The 26,732-nt window shown below is 34.5% G+C and overlaps 1 protein-coding gene across 1 annotated transcript; it reads right to left on the bottom strand.

Moving 5' to 3' along the window:
- srl (PGC-1 family member spargel) lies at nucleotides 1-13,610 on the bottom strand (the record flags this gene model as incomplete). The annotated part of the gene is given in 5 exon segments (XM_075291383.1): nucleotides 1-144; nucleotides 213-324; nucleotides 388-510; nucleotides 12,523-12,585; nucleotides 13,158-13,610. Coding segments are annotated over 4 exon segments (393 nt in total), but the record flags the coding sequence as incomplete, so codon positions are not given.
- Between the last annotated feature and the right edge of the window lie 13,122 nt (nucleotides 13,611-26,732).

Raw genomic sequence — 26,732 nt, 5'->3', positions numbered from 1 at the left:
TTCTAACACACCATTATGTACAACATTATCAACATTGTATTCTTCACTGTCAGAGTCAAAAATATCAGCATTCGGATCAACTGTTATAATTTCAATAGCTCCGCCAGTTGTTAGGTGATGGCCATCAAATTCCTCACAACTAAACTGTTGAGCAATAGCCAATAAAAAGTGAATTAATAATGCAATAACTGTTTACGATTTAGAAAGCTTACCATGTTTTTACTACTTTGCAAAGCTGTTGCACCATCTTCTTTCCGAAAATCGTCTGTCGGAGCTATAGGCAATATTCCATGCAAAGTTTCTGTTAGCTGCATACCCATTGTACTAAAAACATTTATATATAAATGCCATATTGTTTACAATAATTTTAATTTTCAATCCACTTACTCGCTACCACTGGACCAAAACTCTGTATCATTGTCATATTTTGTGTAATTTCCATCAAATGGATCATCGTAAACAACATTGAGAAGTCTAGAATCCATAACGGCTGTAAATTTTGATGGCACCCTTTAGAGAGAAATCAAAAGTCACGATTATGTTAGATATATCAATGTTATCAATGACATGGGACCTATATTTTTATTTATACCAAATACAAGGATAACCTCATTTGTAATTGAGAGAAATGCTTTGATAGATTAAAATATGTATAAACCCCCTTAACATTTATTCTGAATATTAGCTAAGACTACTCTGCACAAAAATAAGTTCCTAAACAATTATGATAGTTCCCAATGAAAAACATCCTCAGTTAATGTAGCCTTTAGCATTCGAAATTGTGGCTACGTTCGCTCTGCCAGCTCTGGAAAAATTAAACAAATGTACAAAATAAGAAGGCGAAAAAGGAAAAAACCAATATCCACATAATGGTGAAATGAATACACCACAAAATGCCTTACAGACAAAGACACATGATCAAAACCTAGGGTTACACCACTTTTTCCGGTGCACTTTTTATTACGGTGGAAATCGCCATAATTGTCTAGTATTTTTAACCTAAGTAATGAGCAATTCTCCCCGAAAAAGAAGAAAAAAAAATACACAGTGAAAAATTGTTTAATCTTGCAAGAATAATTCTTGAATATATATGGAAATTCGAATTAGCCAGCGATGAAACATGTGTATAGTCATTCTTGTGTAGATTGGTATCTGGCATTTCCTTTTCAGTAACTTAATACCAATTCCTTAATCTTCATCACGTATGAACATTGTGATAATTTGTCAAAAAATATATATCTCTAACTACTTTGTTAAATTAAAAATAACAAAAAATAAAATAAAATTGGTGATATTTAAATATTATATGTGAGTTTACAAATAAGTAAAAAATATGTATATTTAATCGAGAAAAAAGTAAATTTCTTCGAAGGATGTTTTTATTTAATTTTTTGTAGTACCCATAAAATGTTCAGTTATAAATTTAGATTTAGATAGATTAAATTCTTGTATTTACTTTACATTATATTTGTTTGTTTTATTCAATATTTCGCTCTGTGCAGATAATTTTGCCCGGAACGTCATACAAACCAAATGTTGCATTTGCGATTCATACATGTTCGTTCATTTAAAGTGGTAATTTTTATGAAAACCTGACAAAGTTTATTTGTAGCTAATTAATAAAATAGAAATAATATACACCCGATTTTTTCTCAATTATACCCATTCATTTTCTAGGTATTAAGTATGTAGCATACGTTGCAAATAAATATTTAAATTTGTACCCATTGCGGAAAGCGGTTTCACAGTCTCTGCTGATTTACCATCTTTCCTCATTATGTTTGGAATATTCAAAATACCAAAAAACGTGGTTTCTGTAGGAAATCTGCCCCTACCAAGAGAACAAATGCTAATATAATTACTCTATCGATATTCTGTTCATTATTCAAATAAATTACCAAAATATAAGACAAAAAAGATATATTTGGTTCGACTCATGCGTAAAAGTACAAACACGTGCCAATGAGTACTCCTCATATACATAACATATGTGTCTCGTATCCAAGAGTTGCCAGCTGATAACATTTTCAAAACATATAAATATAATCATATTTCTCGTTTTTAAAGGAAATACAAAATATAGTAATGTTAAGAAATATATATATATATATATATATATATATATATATATATATATATATATATATATATATATATATATATATATATATATATATATATATATATATATATATATATATATATATATATATATATATATATATATATATATATATATATATATATATATATATATATATATATATATATATATATATATATATATTATATATATATATATATATATATATATATATATATATATATATATATATATATATATATATATATATATATATATATATATATATATATATATATATATATATATATATATATATATATATATAATATATATATATATATATATATATATATATATATATATATATATTATATATATATATATATATATATATATATATATATATATATATATATATATATATATATATATATATATATATATATATATATATATATATATATATATATATATATATATATATATATATATATATATATATATATATATATATATATATATATATATATATATATATATATATATATATATATATATATATATATATATATATATATATATATATATATATATATATATATATATATATATATATATATATATATATATATATATATATATATATATATATATATATATATATATATATATATATATATATATATATATATATATATATATATATATATATGGTCGAGGAGGGGGACAATTTATTTCGTGCACTTAATTTCTTTTCATTTGCATTTTCATGCTATGTCAATACATGTCGTATACGCGTTTGGTTCGATAAACGAGTATGAAACTAACACCTTAAATGATTTGATCTCCTCAGTAGCCAATTTCCTATCTTCCTTTGTGTATTGTCTTTGCTCAGACCAAGCCACTTCTGTGTTTTATATATATACTAGCGTAACCCGGCCCGCTTCGCTGCGCATTCCGCAGCGTATTTGGCGGAACATTTTGCATTAACTTAGTCAACCATATCCCTCGTACTGAAAACAAATTCGAAAAGATGTTAATTCTTTCAAACAAATCGGACTACTTGCTTTTTCGTTTATATGTACAAATACGGCGGATATGCAAATGTAAAACGGTTCGTCTTAAAAAATATTTTAAATAATGTTCTGTATTCAAGTACCCAGTCAGAAATTTACGATGGTTATAAATATTGAGCGTTGTAAGCCAACGTTGAAACAATGCTTGCTAAACAAATTAATTGACGTTTTTTAAATAGCAAATTTTCCATAAAATTATCGTTGAAAATTCATGTTCCATCAATGTCCAATGGTTTTTAATGAGTAATGGAGGTATTATTGTTGATAGGAATTGATTTATAATAGGATAATGTTCCTTTATTATATAAAGTGAATATATACATTAACAGTGAAACCATTAGGAACAACAATTTTGGTTAATTTTACAAATGAGTAGAAAGCTTTAACTAAACTAAACGCCGACATCACCCCAAAACCCAAATATAAGTACTTATTAATCGACTAATTGAAGAAATTTTGTTAGACATAATTACGTTTTTTCACATGTTAAGGTGAGTATTAACTTCGATTTAGTGAAAACTAAATCAGTAAAAAGGGCATAAAAGTGTACATATTTGTTGCAGATTTCTTTATATTTTGATGGGGAAAAGCCCAAAGCAAATTTTCACAAAGTTTGTATTCCTTAAAATGGATTATTAAAGAAAAGTAATCGTGATAAAATGATTTTAGCGGCTTAAGGTGGGTATTAAGTTCGAGTTTAGCCGCTAAAGGTGGGTATTAAGTTCGAGTTTAGCCGCTAAAATCGTAATTTTTTCACGATTACTTTTCTTTAATAATCCATTTTAAGGAAAACAAATTTTGTGAAAATTTGCTTTAGGATATTCCCCATGAAGTTATAATGAAATCTGCAACAAATATGTATAATTTTATGCCTTTTAAGATTTAGTTTTCACTTTAGTGAAAAAATGCGACTAAACTCGATCTTAATACTCACCTTTAGTGTCGGGAATTTTCTTTGTATAATTTAGGTATTTGAGATGGTAACACTGAAAAAATGCAACTCTGTGTACAAGAAACAACAATTCATAAACAAACGTGAAACAGTTATAACGGCGAAAACAAGCGTCACTTCGAAATAAGAAAATAAAATAAAGAATAAATATTGGTAAAATGTCTCGAAATCTTAACAAAAGGAAAATTAACACCCTTGGTACAACTGAAGGTAAGAAAACTGTCGTGCAATAAAGAATTCATTTCTTTATATTTTCAATTTGTTTCTGCAGACACTGATAAAAGGTTGGACTCCATTGGAACGATGCCTTTCGTAGGAAAGAATCAAGCAAAGCGACAAAAGCTAAAACACAGAAGAGGTGCATTTTGAAATCCTGAATTTATATAATTGTTTTAATTCATTTTTCACTTTACAGATGCTATAGATGATAATTTGGATTTTTTTCGAGACGGAGGATCACAGTATGCCATCCCATTCTGTAAATAAGGATGACGAGAGTAAGGAAATGTATTTCGCCCAATAGAGGCCATAATCAACAAATGTTATTCTTTATCTTTCTATGTAGCTTCATTCAGGGATGAAGTTAGAAGAGAGTTAAGGGCTATTAAGGACGAAATTGGAGAGATAAAAAATGAGTTGAAGAATGAAATTTGCAGTTTTCTTTATAACTTCAAAAAATGGAGGAGTCTATTATTTCCAACGTGAACACCATATTAAAATAACTTTTTTAACAATTAGAAATGTCAATCTTAATCTTAATTATGTATTTTTCCTATTAATTGTTAATTATTAAGTTTTCTGATGTTCCTTTGTAAAGTGTAAAACACTAATATAAATATAACAATAAAATATTCAACGTATTTTGTTTTGTTTCAATAGCTGTTTTAAGGTACTGTAAAATTATAATTCTAACCCTCCTAAAGTATTCTAGAAACAATTGGAAAGACGTATGAAATGTTGTTTTTCAGTGCTTTTTAATGGTTGTAAAAACCATCGATACACCGTATAACGATGTTATCATTTTGGGGTTGTCAAAGCGTTCGTTAAACCATCGGAAAATCGTATAAAATATTGTTTTCATGACGCTTTGAAAACGTTGTTAAATACAATCGATACACCGTGGAATGATGTTATCATTTTGGGGTTGTAACAACGCTTTTTCCCACCGTGTATCAACCGTTCACAACGCTTTTGCGATGGTTTTTTTCTGACTGGGTGGGTAGTTGGACAATAGGTAGGGCCACGAAAAGTTGATGCGGTCAACCCCCAGTTTTGTAGCATATTCGAAGACAATTTCAGAACACCAAAATTTTGTTTTTCAGTGCACCCTACGACCTCCCGAAATACAATTTATTGTGCTGCGTCGTCATTTGAAGTCCGATCGAAAAGAAACGCATATCGTTGTTCGTGGTTGATCAGGGACTATATTTCGTGCATTGGTAATTTTTGACTCCGACGTCAAATTTGATTTTTAATTTTTTTTATTTCGCTTCGTATACCCCTTTGATGCCCATTTCTGATAACCATTATAAAGATCTTAACAAAATATGAAACTTTTGCTTTTGAAGTATTTACTTATATTCATAAACATAAAAGTTACAGAGATTTTAAAAAGTCAATAGGTCACCCTACACACCACCAAATAGTTTTTGCTATCATGATCGTTTTGCTGATTACACATTGGCTGCATTTCTGCCTTTCAACATCTGACTACGACGTAATTTCAAATGACGACACAGCACAATAAATTGTATTTCGGGTGGAAAACAAGTTTTGGTGTTCTGAAATTGTCTTCGAATATGCTACAAAACTGGGGGGTGACCGCATCAACTTTTTCCCCCTTTAGGCCTTGACCCTATCTATTGGACAATCTTCTATATGTCTTGTGAATTTTAAGTGTGGTTTGTCAAGGAAAGATATCCTTCTCCTCAACATATCTGAAAATTAAGCACTATATTATAATAACATACAAAGAATTACTGTTTCCTATCCAATAAATCGGAAAAAGAAAAAGTAGTAAAAAATTTTACCACATTAACATTTGCTAAGATGTTGGAAAATGATGCACCCTCTACGTTGGCTGCCAATTTCATGTAAATTTAAGTTCTTTACTAAAAAGAAGTCTGGCAGAAGCCTGTGCAAAAATTATAAAATTATGTACCAAGTTCCCATTTACGGACAACCATCTACTTTCAATTTAAGAAAAAAAAACGGACAAAAGGGAACCCTCACCTTCGCTCCACTCCGACCTGATATCGGACTATCATGTACCCTATATTAATTTCACAAACTACTCAATGGTTCCTATAAATTCTATCGAAATAAATCGACAACTTTTTTTTCACTTTTCCTCTTCCCCAACCAGATATCAAAAAATCGTGTACTATGTGTGGGGCAAGGAAGGTTGCCTCTTCGTTCATAACCTTCCCCCACTGCCTTTGTAAATTTCAAGAAAACTTAATAATTTTTTTTTTTTGCAGTTTTAGAGGACCTCCTCCCCGACCAAATATCGAAAAGTGATGTAGCGTATCTTTTGTAAACGTCCCAGAAAATGTCAAGCAAATTATAAGCCTTAAGGGGCGGCCTCTCTTCCGTCCAAATATCACAAAATCAGATATCAACTATTAATCTCGTAACCTCTCCCCAGTCCTCTGTAAATTTCAAGTAACTCGGTAAAGTTTAATTGTTTCTCTGTATGTACTTAAGAGAAGCGGATGTCTCCCTATGCCCTTTTATTTTTATTAAAAAATCAGGAACCTGATAAAAATTTCATAACCTCATCCATTTTTTCTGTAAAATTTCAGTCGGGGGATTTCAGTTTTATTTTCACTGTACTTAAAAAAAAATTTACATGAAATTGGCAGCCAACGTAGAGGGTGCATCATTTTCCAACATCTTAGCAAATGTTAATGTGGTAAAATTTTTTACTACTTTTTCTTTTTCCGATTTATTGGATAGGAAACAGTAATTCTTTGTATGTTATTATAATATAGTGCTTAATTTTCAGATATGTTGAGGAGAAGGATATCTTTCCTTGACAAACCACACTTAAAATTCACAAGACATATAGAAGATTGTCCAATAGATAGGGTCAAGGCCTAAAGGGGGAAACAAGTTGATGCGGTCACCCTCCAGTTTTGTAGCATATTCGAAGACAATTTCAGAACACCAAAACTTTTTTTCCACCCGAAATACAATTTATTGTGCTGTGTCGTCATTTGAAATTACATCGTAGTCAGATGTTGAAAGACAGAAATGCAGCCAATGTGTAAGCAGCGTAACGATCATGATAGCAAAATCTATTTGGTGGTGTGTAGGGTGACCTATTGACTTTTTAAAATTTCTGTAACTTTTTTGTTTATGAATATAAGTAAATACTTCAAAAGCAAAAGTTTCATATTTTGTTAAGATCTTTATAATGGTTATCAGAAATGGGCATCAAAGGGGTATACGAAGCGAAATAAAAAAATTAAAAATCAAATTTGACGTCGGAGTCAAAAATGACCAATGCACGAAATATAGTCCCTGATCAACCGCGAACAACGATATGCGTTTCTTTTCGATCGGACTTCAAATGACGACGCAGCACAATAAATTGTATTTCGGGAGGTCGTAGGGTGCACTGAAAAAAAAATTTTTGGTGTTCTGAAATTGTCTTCGAATATGCTACAAAACTGGGGGTTGACCGCATCAACTTTTCGTGGCCCTACCTATTGTCCAACTACTTGAATACAGAACATTATTTAAAATATTTTTTAAGACGAACCGTTTTACATTTGCATATCCGCCGTATTTGTACCTATAAACGAAAAAGCAAGTAGTCCGATTTGTTTGAAAGAATTAAAATCTTTTCGAATTTGTTTTCAGTACGAGGGATATGGTTGACTAAGTTAATGCAAAATGTTCCGCCAAATACGCTGCGGAATGCGCAGCGAAGCGGGACGGGTTACGCTAGTATATATATAAAACACAGAAGTGGCTTGGTCTGAGCAAAGACAATACACAAAGGAAGATAGGAAATTGGCTACTGAGGAGATCAAATCATTTACGGTGTTAGTTTCATACTCGTTTATCGAACCAAACGCGTATACGACACGTATTGACATAGCATTAAAATGCAAATAAAAAGAAATTAAGTGCACGAAATAAATTTCAATAAAAGGGAAATGTAATTTTTTATTGTTGCCAAAAATTAACATTGTTTCATTAAGAAAATTAAGTTTTTCATTTAAAAAACAAGCAAGAAAAGTCTAAAGTCGGGCGGGGCCGACTATATTATACCCTGCACCACTTTGTAAATCCACATTTTCGATACTATATCAAATCCGTCAAATGTGTTGTGTGCTATATATAAAGGTTTTTGTCCCAAATACATACATTTAAATCTGACTCCATCTGAACAAAATTTATAATCTATAGACTTAAAATTGAAGTCGGCTAATGCCCTGGGATGGTACACTATGTTAGTAAAAAATATGGGAAACATTTTAATCTGAACCAATTTTGAGGCAACTTCGCAAACGTGTATTTATGATTTATCGTCCGATAGATATGTATTATAAATAAAGGAAAATTTGAGTCAGTTTTATAAGTTTTCTACTTAGCAATGGCGATTTTATAAGGAAAATGTGGGTATTTTGGTCATTTTTGCCCAAATCGGAAAAGCATATATATGGAAGCTATATAGAAATCTGAACCGATTTCAACCAAATTTGACATGCATACTTAGTATTTTAATTCTACTCCCAGTGCAAAATTTCACGTAAATCGGAACACAACTTTGAACTCTGTGGTCATTTGACGGAAAATCGGGCGAAAGATATATCTAAATCTGAACCTATTTCAATAACATTTAGCACAATTGACTACACTACTAATTGTACTCCTAGTGCAAAATTTCAATCAAATTGGTCTAAAACTCTGGCTTCTGGGGCCATATAAGTCCATATCGCGAAAGATATATATGGGAGCTATATCTAAATCTGAACCGATTTCAATCAAATATTGCACACTTGACTATACGACCAAGTGTTATGTTTGCGCAAAATTTCAAGCAAATCAGGGTAAAACTCTGGCTTCTCCATATAAGTCCATATAAGTGCTTATCGGGCGAAAGATATATATGGGAGCTATATGTAAATCTGAACCGATTTCTTCTAAAATCAATAGAGTTCTATTCTGACCCAAAACAGGAACTTGTGCCAAATGTGAAGGCGATTGGACTTAAACAAAAATGTGTTCACAGACAGACGGATGGACAGACAGACGGACATGGCTAGATCGACTCAGGGACCCACCCTGAGCATTATTGCCAAAGACACCATATGCCTATCTCGTCTCTTTTATAATTTTTTAAAAATAAATAAAAAAATTACAAACATTTATGGAACTAGCATGGTAAATGCAACATTGGGTATGACGCAAGCCAATTTCCTATCTTCCTAAAGTTTATTGTCTTTGGTTCTGAGTGTTTGGGCACAAAATTGATTGTGGTCTTAATTTTACTACTACCCATAAAGCTCATATTAACAGGTTGGCTGATAAGTCCCCGGTCTGACACATAGATGGCGTCGCTAGTATTAAATGCATATTATTTTTATATAGTACCAACCTTCAAATGATTCGTGTCAAAATTTGACGTCTGTAAGTCAATTAGTTTGTGAGATAGAGCGTCTTTTGTGAAGCAACTTTTGTTATTGTGAAAAAAAAAATTAAAAAAAGGAATTTCGTGTTTTGATAAAATACTGTTTTCTGAAGGGAAAAAATACGGTGGAAGCAAAAACTTGGCTTGATAATGAGTTTCCGGACTCTGCCCCAGGAAAATCAACAATAATTGATTGGTATGCAAAATTCAATCGTGGTGAAATGAGCACGGAGGACGGTGAACGCAGTGGACGCCCGAAAGTGGTTACCGACGAAAACATCAAAAAAATCCACAAAATGATTTTGAATGACCGTAAAATGAAGTTTATCGAGATAGCAGAGGCCTTAAAGATATCAAAGGAACGTGTTGGTCATATCATTCATCAATATTTGGATATGCGGAAGCTCTGTGCAAAATGGGTGCCGCGCGAGCTCACATTTGACCAAAAACAACAACGTGTTGATGATTCTGAGCGGTGTTTGCAGCTATTTACTCGTAATACACCCAAGTTTTCCGTCCATATGTGACAATGGATGAAACATGGCTCCATCACTACACTCCTGAGTCCAATCGACAGTCGGCTGAGTGGACAGCGACCGGTGAACCGTCTCCGAAGCGTGGAAAGACTCAAAAGTCCGCTGACAAAGTAATGGCCTCTGTTTTTTGGGATGAGCATGGAAAAACCATCAACAGTGACTATTATATGGCGTTATTGGAGCGTTTGAAGGTCGAAATCGCGGCAAAACGGCCCCATATGAAGAAGAAAAAAGTGTTAGGTTAGGTTATGTGGCAGCCCGATTTATCAAGCTCACTTAGACTATTCAGTCCATTGTGATACCACAGTGGTGAAGAAAAAAGTGTTGTTCCACCAAGACAACGCACCGTGCCACAAGTCATTGAGAACGATGGCAAAAATCCATGAATTGGGCTTCGAATTGCTTCCCCACCCACCGTATTCTCCAGATCTGGCCCCCAGCGACTTCTTCTTGTTCTCAGACCTCAAAAGGATGCTCGCAGGGAAAAAATTTGGCTGCAATGAAGAGGTGATCGCCGAAACTGAGGTCGTTATAATCGTTGTATCGCTCTTGAAGGGAACTATGTTGAATAATAAAAACAAATTTTGACAAACAAAAAATGTTACTCTTATTTTGTCCATTTATTGCCTCTAGCAATCATATTTTATGGGTCTGAATGTTATACTGACGCTATGGTAATATTTGTATTTGCTTTCTTAGTATATTATTTATAAACTTTTTGCTTCCTGTCTCTAAGGTCGTCCTTTCAACAATTTTTTTTGTCTTAAGGTGATTACTATGTTCGGTCTCAGCGCCGAATTTGAGCCATGTGTGAATCAATGAATTTAGAAAAATGAAATTTTTCCCAATCAATTTCTTGGGTCTGTTCCATACATGATATATTTTTGCACTTCTAATTTAGTGTTTTGGTAGGAAAAGAGAAAATAGTAGCCACTTTTAGGATATTTATATCCTTCTCCATAGTTTTAAGCATGATCATTGTTTGCATTCAATTCATTAATTTTTCTAAAGATACACGGTAGAATAAGTTAGTAGTACGTTTGAAGCCAATTTCTACAAAAAAATAGTTCTTGGGGTATTGGTTGAAATGTATAAATAATTACATCGGCATTGAAAAGTAAATGTAAAACACAAATTTAATGCCAGACTTTTTTATTATTATTATTATTTATTAGGGAGCCACCGTGTTGCAATTGTTAGCATGCCCGCCTTGCATACACAAGGTCGTGGGTTCGAACCCAGTTTCGACCAAACACCTAAAAGTTTTTCGGCGGTGGACTATCCCAACTAGGGATGCCAGACGTGCTCTTTTAAAGAGCACATGTGCTCTTTTTTTCAAAATGTGCTCTTAAAACAAGATAGGCTAAAAGAGCACGCAAAAATGCTCTATTTTTAGTTAAGTACTCTTTTTGTGCTCTTCGTATGCATCACAACAAATATTACTTCAACGCGATTAAATAAATGGTAAAAGTAAACTGAACATACGTAAGTGTCACACTACGAGATTTTCCTATGCCGTTATTTTCTAATTAAATAGTGTTTTACTTTATAAATAAGAGTTGAAGAAGATCACGCCGATGTTGCTTCTTCACTTTGTACTCTGTTCTGAATGCAAACAAACTTCTTTCAATAACATTTTTCACAAAAACACCAAACAAATGACTTACAAAGTATTGTAAGAAAATTAGCTTGAGTTGAAATGTGTATTTTATGTGTATGTTATGAGCATTAAATGTTTTTATTTTATTTGAAAAAGTGTGCTCTATTTTTTTCGTATGTGATCTTTTTATAAACTGAATGTGCTCTTTTTGCCTCTTGAAAATCTGGCATCCCTAATCCCAACTCAGTAATGCTGGTTACATTTCTGAGTGTTTCAAAGCTTCTCTAAGTGGTTTCACTGCGGTGTGGAATGCCGTTTGGATTCGGCTATAAGGAGGTCCCTCGTCATTGAACATAGAATCGGGAAGCACTCAGTGATAAAAAAGTTCACCACTGTGGTATCACAATGGACTGAGTAGTCTAAGTGAGCATGAAATATCGGACTGCCACTATACCTAACCTAAACTATTTATTCGTCGAAAAGGCAGGTGCCTTTATTTAATCCCTAAAAATATGAAAAAATTAAAATTGGAAATTGGATTCAAATAGTACGATTTTTATGGTGGTTACTTTTTTTATTTTTATACTTATATTAAAATAATTATTTAAAAAAATAATCGCCAACTTACTTAGTATCGGTCATTACGACCAAGAGTATTCGAATCCCATTGGACAAGTTAATAATGTGGCAACTCCATGCATAAAGAAGAGGTGAAAGGAAAATAGCAAAAATAACAAACCAAAAAACAATAATGCCATGTGCTTTTCTCAAAAAATGCTCTTAATGTACCCTATGGCTAATCATTATGAAAACAAATATATATTTAAATAATTTTATTATGCTTTGTTTCATTTGAAAAATTCTCAGTTTATCATGAAATAAAAGATTGTAAATCTGTTCTTAATTTGGTTTATAATTTTGAATTAAAATCTTGGCAAAAGCAACAATAAATGTTGACACGTTGCATGTCTTTTACCTATTGGATTACGCACAGAAATTTTAAACTTGTATTTACTGTTTAATGAAGCAGGTATATTGGTATATTGTACTTTAAGATCGCTCTTTTCAAAATACATAACTGTTGATCAAACTCCGTTATTTCCGACCAATGACCTTCTAAACGCAAGCGGAATTTATTGGTTAATAAATTGCAACCGTTAATTTTAAAATAAAAATTAGCATTAACAACAACAATATGTATCAGTTAGATTATTCTATTGCTAAAAACATGAACTCCTTTTATATATTCACCAATAAACATACCCGCAAGAATATTTGTTAATTTCAAGACTCGGGATCAATTCTTCTAGTGGAATATTTTGTGTAGTCAAAAAAAAGGAACTATGTACCGTAAGAGTATAAAACGTGTTTACTTCTATGGACCTTAGATTTTTTTTCTTTTTAGGCTCCTTGAGGTTTAAATATTGAGAGGCGTTCGTCTGCTTTAACCTCACATCACGGCTGTATATTTATTAGATATGTGCACGGAACAATAAAAAATTGCTGGCGTTTCACTTAAAACTCTTCTTTTTAAGCCCCAACAACATTAAATTATTACAATTGGTTGAATTTATTTCTTTTTTCACTATATTCTTTTCTATTTGTGTCTGGTTTGACAGAATTTATTTATACGCGGAACATTCACGTGGACGCAAGACGCTTGCTACTAATTTTGACATTTTTTATACGGACATTCTTGTAGTTAAACAAATCATAGTTGCCTGATGAAATGTACTGTCAATCGCAATTGGAATGTCAAATAAAATTATGGATGGCAACGTGAGGATTTAGTCGCTAGATGGCGCTTCTATACTATACCTCTTGCGAAATTTTCGGTAGCAAAAATTTATTTAAATCTTCAACAAATAACTGTTTGTGTAGAGAAGCATTATGCAAACAAATTTTAAACCAGCTAATCGTTTTCAAAAATTGTTAATATTTGTTCCAAATATTCCTCAAATAATGTGTTGATTATTTAAAGCCCACTTAAAACTTTTACACACACAATAACAGTAATAAATTAAATGTTCACTGCCATGAGTTGTCAACATCTCCCCAAAATATGCTTTTGACAACCCTGTTGTGCGCCGTGCAGACTATAGGTGAGTATTAAGTTCGAATTTAGGCGCTAAAATCGCTAAAGGCCGGTACTCTGTTCGGTTTTCGCGTTGAAACTCCATACAAAACCAAAAAATGCGAAAAATTTTGCAAAATTTTTTCCATTTGTGATACTTTGTTTTTTCGTGTTGAAAAACTGACGTTTACAGCACGGCGCCATTTGCAATATGAATTAAGAAATAATTTATTTATTAAAAACTATTTGTGCCGGTTTATAAATCAAACACGGACCATATTTTTGTTCCGAAACTATACAAAGGATCAAAGGAATAGCAGATCAATTGCCCAAGGAAAAATAAAATGTTATTTTGTAAAAACAAGCAACAACCACCAACTTCATCCAATATCGCTCCCTGTAAAATAGCGCTCCAAGCTACCTAAAAAAACGCCGCTTTCTATGTGCGAAATAAAGCCCGGTACTATGTTCATTCTTGCGAAAAATTTTTATGGAAACCATTATTTCGCACATAGGAAGCGGCGTTTTTTTAGGTAGCTTGGAGCGCTATTTTACAGTGAGCGATATTGGATTAAGTTGGTGGTTGTTGCTTGTTTTTACAAAATAACATTTTATTTTTCCTTGGGCAATTGATCTGCTATTCCTTTGATCCTTTGTATAGTTTCGGAACAAAAATATGGTCCGTGTTTGATTTATAAACCGGCACAAATAGTTTTTAATAAATAAATTATTTCTTAATTCATTATGCAAATGGCGCCGTGCTATAAACGTCAGTTTTTCAACACGAAAAAACAAAGTATCACAAATGGAAAAAATTTCGCAAATTTTTCGCATTTTTTGGTTTTGTATGGAGTTTCAACGCGAAAACCGAACAGAGTACCGGCCTTAATGGTTTCCATAAAAATTTTTCGCAAGAATGAACATAGTACCGGCCTTAAAGTGAAAACTAAATCAGTAAGAAAAATGCATGAAATTATACATATTTGTTGCAAATTTTATTATAACTTGATGGGGAAAAGCCCAAAGCAAATTTTCACAAAGTTTGTATTCCTTAAAATGGATTATTAAATAAAAGTAATCTAAAAAAATGACGTTTTTAGCGGCTAAACTCGAAATTAATACCCACACCCAGAAAACAAATTCGTTGCCTCAACCGAATTCTTTGCCAACCGAAATCAGGTGGTTCCATCAACTATCAATGATATCTTTCAACACAACTAACATTTGGCAATTGTAACTACATGGTAGTATGTTAGATCAACTTTGCATTGGTTGTCGCAATTTCATATTAATTGTTTTGTTTGTTGGTGCAACCGCCCTCGATTTTCTTTACTATTATCATAACCAAATTCCAATATCAAATGAAAGGGCAGATTATATTGAGATTTTATTAATTTATTACAAGATTTACAATCATAATAAACTACGAAAATAAATACAAAAGGTGCTAACAACAAAGGCTTTTGGTCTACATATATGTGAGATCAATTTACATTACAATTTACAATTTTTTATAGGTAATGTTTGTATACCAATGACAGATGTTATTAGGTTGCATATATGTGGTCGAACTACTGAACCTAATTCAATATATACTTGCCAGAAATTTCTTCCTTAAGCCTCTAGATATAAATACAAATCGACTTAGACTCGTCACAATGGACTGAATAGTCTAAGTGAGCCTGAATCTTAATCGGGCTGCCACCTTAACCTAGACTCGTCCTGTATTCTTAATACAATAAAAAAGCTAGCTTGCCGTAAAAAATATTTGTGTTTGTTGGTGTATGAAGCCTGCAATTTTTATGAAAACTTTTGTAATATTCCTTTTTTATAAATCGGTGCGATACTTAAGGCCGGTATGCACCTCTAGCGAAATTTTCGGTAACAAAAATTTATTTAAGTCTACAACAAAAAAACAGGGCTGTGTACACAAATTTTAAACCAGCTAATCGCTTTTAAAAATTGTTAATATATGTTCCAAATATTCCTCAAATAAATTGTTTATTATTTACAGATCTTTTAAAACTTTTACGCACACAATGATTGTAATAAATTAAATGTTTGCTGCCAAAATATGCTTTTGACAACCCTGTTATTTTCATTAGAGGTGCATACCAGCTTACGAAATTGAACGCTACCGAAAATTTCGTTAGCATAAATAGCTATGCATTTCTTATGGGAATGAAATTTTTCGCTAGAGGTGCATACCGGCCTTTACCTGAAGGCAACTTCTTTTCTATGGGATAAACTTTATTCAATGTATTGCGGACTATTATCAAGTAAATGCTGTTCCCAGTTTTGCAAATTTTGTAGAGTCATACCATTTACCATGTCGATGTTGATATAAATATTTATTTGTTGCAACAACTATCTTACGCCCGTCCTATAATTGAACTAAGATTCTATTAGTATACTCAACTTTTGGTTGTACCAGCCACTTGTTGATTCCCATGATGTAGGTCTCACTATGCTGGTGGTTAGCACAACAATTTTATGCAGCATAAAACCAAATTTATCGGCATTGGTTATTGTAACCAATTGAATGGTTATGGGAATTTCGTTTTGATCCTGTGAACTTTTTTATGGTCGTGTTGGATGTATAATGGGGAAAATAATCAAAACATTGTTCTTGTAACAAAAAATACGTTATTGACATCATTTCCTCATTGTAATTATCGAATTGCAACCAACCATTTCTCTGGGTGCACTTTATAAGTTTAACCGGGCGACAGTGGTAGTGTCGAACATATCCGAAGACATAATCGATACTGCTGCATGTTTATGGGATCGATAACACATTTACCGATTATTTTGTCATCGCCGACAATTCGTATCGATTAGACACACTGTAAGATTCTTTACAAACACAGAAATTCCGTCCGGAAAAAACTTTTAGTCTGGAGGACGCATTATGAACAAAAATTTTCACCAGCTTACGAAACGCTACCGAAAATTTCTTTAACATAAATAGCAATGCATTTCTTATGGGAACTATTGTTTTCGCTAGAGGTGCATATCGGCCTTAAAAGCCGGTACTCTGTTTGTTGGTGCGAAAAAAGTTCCACTCATTGTTTCGCGTTGAAAAGTAATAGTGTTGAAAATATATTTTGAAGGAAAACAAAAAACAGTCATTTTGGAACTTTTTTGCGTTTATTTCACCGAAATGTTATGCGCTTTACAGACTATCAGTTATTCTGGACGGAATGTCGGTGTTCGTAAAGAATCTTACAGTGTGTCGGATCGATACGACTTGTCGCCGATGACTAAATAATCGGTAAATGTGTTATCGATCCCATAAACATGCAACATTATCGATTATGCCTTCCATGTAGATACGACTATCAACTATCATATCCGATTGAGGATACTTTATTTTACTTTTCACCAAGGGTGTGAAGAACATAAGCAAGACATCTTCAGAATGGAATTAAGAGGAAGAGTCCAGAAGTCAAATGAGGTTGGTGCTTTTGACATATCCAGGAGAAAGTCATCTACTTGTGGACCGCATCAAGATCGAGAACTTTGTGAATGGAATTAGAGACCCTGATATAAAATGTGCAACATATGCGTCACAAAAGGCTACATTCGCAGAAACAGTAACATTTGCACTTGCACAAGAAACTGCGAGATTGTTGGCACGATCTCAAATTCACAAGGTACGCAGAGTGGAGACCGAGCAAGATGAATCAAATTCCGTGATTGACTCAGTGAAAGAAGCCGTTAAGCAGGCAATGCAAGAAATGAAGCAGGAGACAACTAAATCCAGAATAAAGTGCTATAACTGTGATAAGCCTGGACATGTTGCTCGTGAATGTAAAGCACGTCGTAAGCGATCAAGATCGAAATCGCCTTCACCACCAAACAATAGCCATATGTGGGTGAACCCACAGTCCAGTGATTCACATTTAAACTAAATCGAGCTAGTTCAGCGGGACAAGAGCTGGCTCCCTCATGTGATGGCCCCACAATCTCTATAGCAATAGTTCAACAGAAAAATAACAAATTGACTATTGCGGGTGGTATTAATGGATACAAGCGAACTTTGACGTTGGATCCGATTTAGTAAGAGGAAAAGTTACACCACTAATTGGAGTCAGACTACGCACGGCTACAGGTGAACCCGCAACTGTATATGGAAAGGTTCCTGTAAAGTTAACCATTGCAAACAAATCCCTTAATTATGAATTCATTGTGGCCGATATAGTGGACGAAGTTATAATTGGAGCGGATTTTATGATTGCTTGACCTGGTGCGATATCGAAATACCGGTAAACGTGGGCTACAGTGAGGATACACCTGTCAGATATTTGACAATGAGCCAGCCAGAGTCAATACCACCAAATGCCGAAACAATTATATGGGTTTCTATGAATGGAGATTGTGAAGTCGGAAAATTGTGGGTTGTTGAACCAGCAGAAAATAAAAACAACAACATCTTGATAGCAAATGCCCTGGTAACAACAAATGAAGAGGGACTTATACCAGTTCGAGTTTTGAATTTATCTGACCATCAAGAGCAAATTGGAAAATTTTCGGACATTGGCAAATGTACTCCTGCCGAAGCAATAGTCAAATTGGAAAGCAAATCTCCAAAGAAGCATAATGAAGTGATGAAACATCTGGAAGGTTATGTCAAGGGAGAACATCTGTGGTGAAGCATGAAATAAATACCACAGAAGAAAGACCCATAAAACAGGCACCACGAAGTGTCCTGTTCTCTGGAAGAACATCTTCGAAAGGTGGTGGATAACGGCCAACGAGACTGGGACGATCATATACCAAAGTTTTTGCTGTCGTATAGATCAGCCATACATGATTCTACGTCACGAACACCGGCCAAGATCTTATTCGGAACGGAATTGAAGTTGCCCGGAGATTTGATATTCGGCGCTACACCCAATGAGCTCGCCATGGAAGAATCCAGTAACGACATACCAAACACATTTGGTAAAGTTCACGAATCAGTGCGAAACAAAATAAAAATGGTCAGCAACAGGATGAAGGCGAGATATGATCGTGCAGCGAACACTGAGGGCTTTAAAGAAGGACAACTGGTTCTACTATTCAACCCGCAACGAAAGAAAGGATTATGTCCTAAACTACAAACGCAGTGGGAAGGCTCATATAAAGTCATCAAGAAGATCAATGATGTTGTATACCGCATTCAAAAGGACGACAGCCCAAGGTCAAAGATGTTTTAAGTGAACACAGCTTCTCAGATCATCGCTACATCAGTTTCAAATTTGATGTTCATATCACCAAGACCATATTTTCGCCAAATGTTAGGAAAGCTGACTGGAATAGGTATAGGGAATCGTTCAATATGATGATACCGGAAATAACAGAGACAAATATGAGAAATGTGCAAGATATCGAACACGCAGTGGAGCGGATTACTAAGGCCTTCAACATCTCACTGAAGGCTGCATGCCCTAGAGGAAAGCCAAGGGGAAAACATCGACCACCATGGTGGTCTACGGAATTAAGTAATATGAGGAAATCCTGCAGGAAGCTCTTTAACAAGGCAAAGTCCACCAGAGCCCCTGAGGACTGGGACGCTTACAAGAGGAATCTGAGAGGATACAAGCGAGAACTGAGAAAGGCTCAGCATAACTCTTGGAATGACTACTGCAGCGGTATTGAGAATACGTCCGAGGCTTCCAGACTACGGAAGGTTCTAGCATCCACCAACTCCGCTCCAGGTTTCATTAAAACATCGGAGGGAAATTGGACAACGTCCAGTGAGGAGACGCTGGAGGTGCTATTGGACACACATTTTCCTGGGAATCAGACGGTTGAACCATGTACTGGCGGTGCCACAGTTGCTCAGCGGTCGTTTCCTGTCGAGGAAATTGTATCGGAAACTAGAATAAGATGGGCGCTAAATAGCTTTGGACCATTCAAATCCCCCGGACCTGATGGAATTACTCCGGCGGAGTTACAAGCTGTAACTGACAAAATTATCCCCTGGTTGTCTGTGATATATAAAGGATGTATCAACTTATCATATATCCCAGGAAAGTGGAGGGAAACAAAAGTCGTTTTCATACCTAAAGCGGGAAAAGCCTCTCACTCGAGGGCGAAGGATTTCCGACCAATCAGCTTATCCTCATTCCTACTTAAGACTCTGGAGAGGATGATAGATATTTATCTTAGAATTAGAATCGATTCAAGGTTGTTCTCGAAAGGACAGCATGCATACTCGAAGGGCAGGTCTACTGAGACCGCACTACATGAACTAGTCAGCTTTATTGAAAGCTCACTATCTGTCAAAGAATACACAATCGTGGCGTTTCTAGACATCGAAGGGGCGTTCAATAATGTCCATCCGAGCTCGATATTAAATGGACTGACAACTCTGAATGTTGATCCATGTATACTCAGGCTGTTAGACGAACTGCTAATGAAGAGACGTATTTCAGCCACACTAGGACAAGCAAACATACAAAGGTATGTGAACAGAGGCACTCCCCAAGGAGGAGTTCTATCACCTCTTCTTTGGAATGTTGCTATAAATAGCCTTCTGGTTACTCTAGAAAAAGAAAGGATAAAAGTGGTGGCATACGCAGATGATGTGGCTCTGGCAGTCAGGGGAAAATTCCCATCCACAATCAGAGATATTATTCAGAGGGCCCTCCGGATGACTGAGAAATGGGCGAAAGACAATGGTCTTGGGGTAAATCCTGCAAAGACAGAATTAGTCATGTACTGCAACGATCGCAAAACTCCCACGGTTAGGCCTATTTCCTTAGGGGGTATTGAAATTCCCTTTGGTGAATGTGCAAAATACCTTGGCGTTATTTTGGACAGGAAGCTGAACTTTAAGCTTAATATTGAAGAAAGGGCGAGAAAGGCAACTGTAGCTTTGTACTCGTGCAAAAAGGCAATAGGAAAAAAGTGGGGACTGAAACCAAAAATTGTGCATTGGCTATACACGGCAGTGGTTAGACCTATAATGCTATATGGTGTTGTAGTCTGGTGGCCGGCACTTCAGAAACCGACTTGTTTAGATAAAGTTCAGCGTATGGCGTGTTTGTGTATTTCAGGCGCATTCAGCAAGACAGGAACAAATTCCCTTAATGTCGTGCTGCATCTATTGCCTTTAGACATTTTGGCCAAACAGTCAGCTGCAACAACGGCTGTGCGGTTGCGCGAACTATCGCTGTGGTCGGAAAAAGGTTACGGTCACAGTTCTGTCCTCAAAATAATGCCAGATGTGCCTAACGTAGTGGATTACACTTTGGCGAGTCCACTTTTCGACAAAAAGTTTGAGACTCTAATCCCCAACAGTGAGGCGTGGTGCACACAGACCCCGGGGAATAAAGAATATATAGATTTCTACACTGATGGCTCCAAATTGGATGGACAAGTGGGGTTCGGAGTATATTCTAATGATCTGGAACTTCGAATAGCGAAAAGATTACCTAATCACTGTAGTGTTTTTCAGGCTGAAATATTAGCAATAAGAGAGGTGGCGAATTGGCTGAGAAGTAATGTTCCAAAAAATGTGGGCATTAATATATACTCAGACAGTCAACCTGCAATAAAATCCTTGGACTCTGTGTTCCTCAACTCGAAAACGGCCATCGACTGCCGCAAATCTCTCAATGAGATGGCTGAGCAGTACAATATTCACCTAATATGGGTGCCTGGCCATAGGAACATACCGGGGAACTGCGAAGCGGATGAGTTGGCAAGGCTAGGGACTACCTTACATATTCCAGGGGAACTAGAATTTGTTGGTATGCCCCTAGCTACCTGCAAGCTCATGCTGCGTGAGAAGGCTGTTATGATGGCAAATGTTCGATGGGAGAATTGCAAGGGTTGTAACGACACCAAGCAAATATGGCCCCATTTCAACTTAAACCGCACACTAGATATGCTAATGTTCTCGAGACGTCAGATATCACTCCTGATATCTGCTATAACGGGTCGCTGCCTGATAGGCGATTTTGCAAAAACTATTGGCGCGAAGTATAATGACTATTGTATGAGCTGTTATGATGCGGAGGAAAAAGAATCAATTAAACACCTCTTGTGTGAGTGTCCTGCATTTTGTGTAAAGCGCAAGCAACTTTTAGGAGCATATAGCTTCAGATTACTGGCGGATCTGGAAAACGTTAACTTAAGCAGTCTGCTACTGTTTTTGGAACAATCTGGTTGGTTCAACAAAGAAAAATAATCAAGAAGGTTCAGCGGTTAAAACTAGAAGTGCCCATATGTAATAGGTACTTTTAGTTAATGTGGTATCACAATGGACTGAATAGTCTAAGTGAGCCTGAATCTTAATCGGGCTGCCACCTTAACCTAACCTAACCTAACCTAAGGTCAAAGATGAAAGTTGTTCACCTGGAACGTTTGGGTTCTGTGCCTATTCGGGACGAACAGGCTTAAGCGGGAGGCAGTGTTACGAATTTGATATTTTAGATTTAAGTTTATTTAAATTAGTTTCCGTTAATTTAAATTTCAAATTGTAACGATAAAATTACATCATAACTTGTTAGAGTCATTTCTTTATTTTCTAGTACTTTCGTCTTTTGTGTTCTTAGTTTTCCAATCGTTCATTGTAAAAGTAACACCTTTTGTTTTACTGTTATAATTATCGGTAATATGACGATAATCCCTTATGCCTGCACGACATCTACTAGATGGTAGAATGCACTAGATTATTAGCATAAGCCTAAAAGTATGTGTGCCATAACGCCGATAGAACATTCCAGATGGCTGTAGGCAAAGAAGATAACCAGTTGAATATGTGGTGTTAGATAAATTGTATCAAATTAGCAAAGAGTATATATTTAGGAAGAGATTGCAAAGAGTATATATATAGGAAGAGATTGCATCAAGTTCGAATCGAAAATTCGAAGTTTGCGAGCTCCGTCCAACATTGGATCCCGTAACTTTTGGGGTACAGTGTTGCATTGTGGGCTTAGAAAATATTAATATTTTTTACGAAATCTGATTGACACTACATTGCCATTTACGTGATCAACACAGCACAAAAAAACCTACCCATATACGACGACAAACAACAGCAGCTATACTAAAGAAATGTTATGATGAAATTCCCATTTTGAATTTGGAAATATGTTAATACCTAACAACTAATGGGATGTAAATATTTTCATTTTGTCCCTAGTAAAAAAACATCAAGTAAATTAAAAATGTCAATCTAAATAATAATAATTATTGGATATGTAGTGTGAATGTAGTACAACATTGGATTTAAATTATAAATATCGGGGTCTCAGAAAATAACATAGGTTGATTTTGAGAAAAAAAACAGGTTACAAAGCAAAAACCTCGAAATTTTAAGTTGCAATATATGAGAGTGTATGCGAGTAAATGTGTGAGAATGCGTATTTGCTCAATATTTAAAAATTCTCTTTCGCTCCCACTGCAAGTTCTAATTTACTATCTCATTCATACAATAGGAACTTTCGACATTAAAAAAAATTAAATATGTATATGTTTGTGAAAATCAATGATAGACTAGTATTTATTTTTGCAATGTTCTCAAAAGGGAAGGGGAAAAAGGGAATTCCAAAGTCGATTGGGCACGGTCCTCTAATTGGCAAAGTTTCATGTCATAACTTGATATATGGATGAATAAATAAATATATTTTTGCATGTGGAATTTTCTTAGCAATCCTCAAAAAAAGTTTTTGTTTTGATTGTCACATTGGATTGAATTTAAAAATATCGGGGACTCAGGAAATAACATAGCTTGATTTTGACTAGCTATGCATCCATACATATATGTTAACGAACAGAGCAGAGGCCTTAAAGATATCAAAGGAACGTGTTGGTCACATCATTCATCAATATTTGCGGAAGTTCTGTGCAAAATGGGTGCCGCGCGAGCTCACATTTGACCAAAAACAACAACGTGTTGATGATTCTGAGCGGTGTTTGCAGCTGTTAACTCGTAATGCACCCGAGTTTTTCCGTCGATATGTGACAATGGATGAAACATGGCTCCATCACTACACTCCTGAGTCCAATCGACAGTCGGCTGAGTGGACAGCGACCGGTGAACCGTCTCCGAAGCGTGGAAAGACTCAAAAGTCCGTTGGCAAAGTAATGGCCTCTGTTTTTTGGGATGCGCATGGAATAATTTTTATCGATTATCTTGAGAAGGGAAAAACCATCAACAGTGACTATTATATGGCGTTATTGGAGCGTTTGAAGGTCGAACTCGCGGCAAAACGGCCCCATATGAAGAAGAAAAAAGTGTTGTTCCACCAAGACAACGCACCGTGCCACAAGTCATTGAGAACGATGGCAAAAATTCATGAATTGGGCTTCGAATTAGGTTAGGCTAGGTTAGGTTAAAGTGGCAGCGTTTTCCAGGTCAGCCAGTAATCTAAAGCTATATGCTCCTAAAATTCGCTTACGCCTTACACAAAAAGCAGGACACTCACACAAGAGGTGTTTAATTGATTCCTTTTCCTCCACATCATGACAGCTTATGCAATAGTCATTATACTTCGCACCTTTAGTTTTTGCAAATTCGCCTATCAGGCAGCGACCCGTTATAGCGACCCGATATAGCTTCGAATTGCTTCACCACCCACCGTATTCGTCCCCGGCGACTTTTTCTTGTTCTCAGACCTCAAAAGGATGCTCGTAGGGAAAAAAATTGGCTGCAATGAAGAGGTGATCGCCGAAACTGGGGCCTATTTTGAGGCAAAACCGAAGGATTACTACCAAAATGGAATCAAAAAATTGGAAGGTCGTTATAATCGTTGTATCGCTCTTGAAGGGAACTATGTTGAATAATAAAAACGAATTTTGACAAAAAATGTGTTTTTCTTTGTTAGACCGGGGACTTGTCAGCCAAGCTGTTACCACTACAAATGGCTTTATATGAAAAATAAAAATACCAAGATTAATCCTCGTAATTTTAATTTGCAGCATGTGTGTATGCGTATTAGCTCAATATTTAAAAATTCTCTTTCCGTCTCATTGCAAGTTCTAATTTACTATCTCATTCACACAAAAACACTTGCGACGTTAGAAACTTATAGTGAAAACCAATGATTGGCTCGCATTTAATTTTTGCATTATGCTCTTTGATTTCTACAAAAGTGTAAAATTTGCCACATTGCCTAACCAAAAATAGTTAAAAATTCACATTTGCATATGCAAACACTTTTCCCATGCATTTATTTTCAAGAAAACTTGGAAATTTGGCAACATATACCTTTTACGGCCATTTTCATGTAGCACCGTTAGGCTTTAACACCCAGTTAACAGAAGTACATTGCAAATATCTTCTTTCCGGTTAACTTTAACTGAAAATTGTTCGACAGTTAAGTTCCTAACTGGCATATGGAATATATAGGCAAGACGGCAGTTATGTCCATAAAACGATTTAAAAGTTCGTTAATTAACGGAGCACTAACGGGACTTCATGAAAATGGGGGTTAATTTGATTTCTCAAATGACTTTAAATTACAAAATCGAGCCACAAAATGGAATAATTTTTCTCGGGCGATGTTGTCAAATTATATTTTTGTGATAACCAATAATTTGATTAAAAATGTGTTGGCAGTTCATTCTGCATATTTTCGTTTCTCTGTTTCAAAAAAGGGCCTTGTTGCGTTTGAAAAACTAAGTTATATGAAAATGTATTTGTGTGAAATTCGTAGCAATCCTCAAAATTAGTTTTTTTCGCTTACCTCATTTCTAATAAACAAAAAACCAATAATATAAACAAGTTTTGATTCTCGTTTTCAAAAATGGACTTTGTTCCCAAATTTAACTTTGAAAAAATAAAACGTATGAAAATGTGAGTATGTGAAAATCGTAGCAATCCTCAAAAGCAGGATTTGTTCAATTGTCACATTTCTACACTATTAGAAAAATATGTTTTTCATATGTTCCGATATAAACAAAATGTGTTTCGGGCACAATTTTTAAACACAATATATTTAAGTGCAAACATGTAATGTTTCTAAACTAACACTAAATGTTTGGGACACCTATGTTAATATGTTAGAATATATTATGTTTGGGGCATGAATGTTTCATAAAAATAATATGTGTGAATGTAAATAAAAAGACTTGTTTTATTGCATTTTTATTGCAAATTTCGAGTAAACATATATATGTTGTGATATTTTATTCCGAGAGTGACATAGATAGAGTATAGAGAAAGAAATAGAGATAGAAACCGGTAGGGTTGACGAAAGATATCAACATAACACAGCGAGAGAATCAAAAGAGAGCAATTTCTGTGAAACGGCTTGTATGTTGTTTCGGAAAACTGTTTTATAATAAGGCCAAAAATTTGATATGCTTAAGTCTAAATATTATTTAATTTGAATATTAGAAGGAATATTCGGAGTGAAGAGAATAGACATTCGGAACCAAGAGAATAGACATTTGAAAAAAAAAACAGCTTGTGTTTTCGCCTTGAGGGCAGCATTTTATGTATGTGTGGACATGTGTCTTGTTTATCATTTTGGCATTATGGGCACAATTTTTTCGAGGTTCGTTAAAAGAAATCGGAACGTACGAGGAGTAAGTCAAAATATTCAGGCAAAGGAAATTAAAAAAACGGTGGAAAATAGAGTTGGGACAATAAAATGAAAAAAGGAGGAAATAGTGAAAAATTAAACAGTAAAATTTATAAAAACAAAGTTTAGTTCCTCTTTATTAATAAGTAGTCCAAGAGGAGTTGACGGACACCTTCAAATATTCGTTCGCATTAAGTTCGAGTTTTGTTTATTTTCTTTAAAATGAATTATTAAAGAAAG

This window comes from Haematobia irritans, chromosome 1 (genome assembly GCF_050003625.1).
Source record: "Haematobia irritans isolate KBUSLIRL chromosome 1, ASM5000362v1, whole genome shotgun sequence".
In the NCBI taxonomy this organism is placed as follows: Eukaryota; Metazoa; Arthropoda; class Insecta; order Diptera; family Muscidae; genus Haematobia; species Haematobia irritans.
This window is presented reverse-complemented; position numbering and strand designations above follow the sequence as displayed.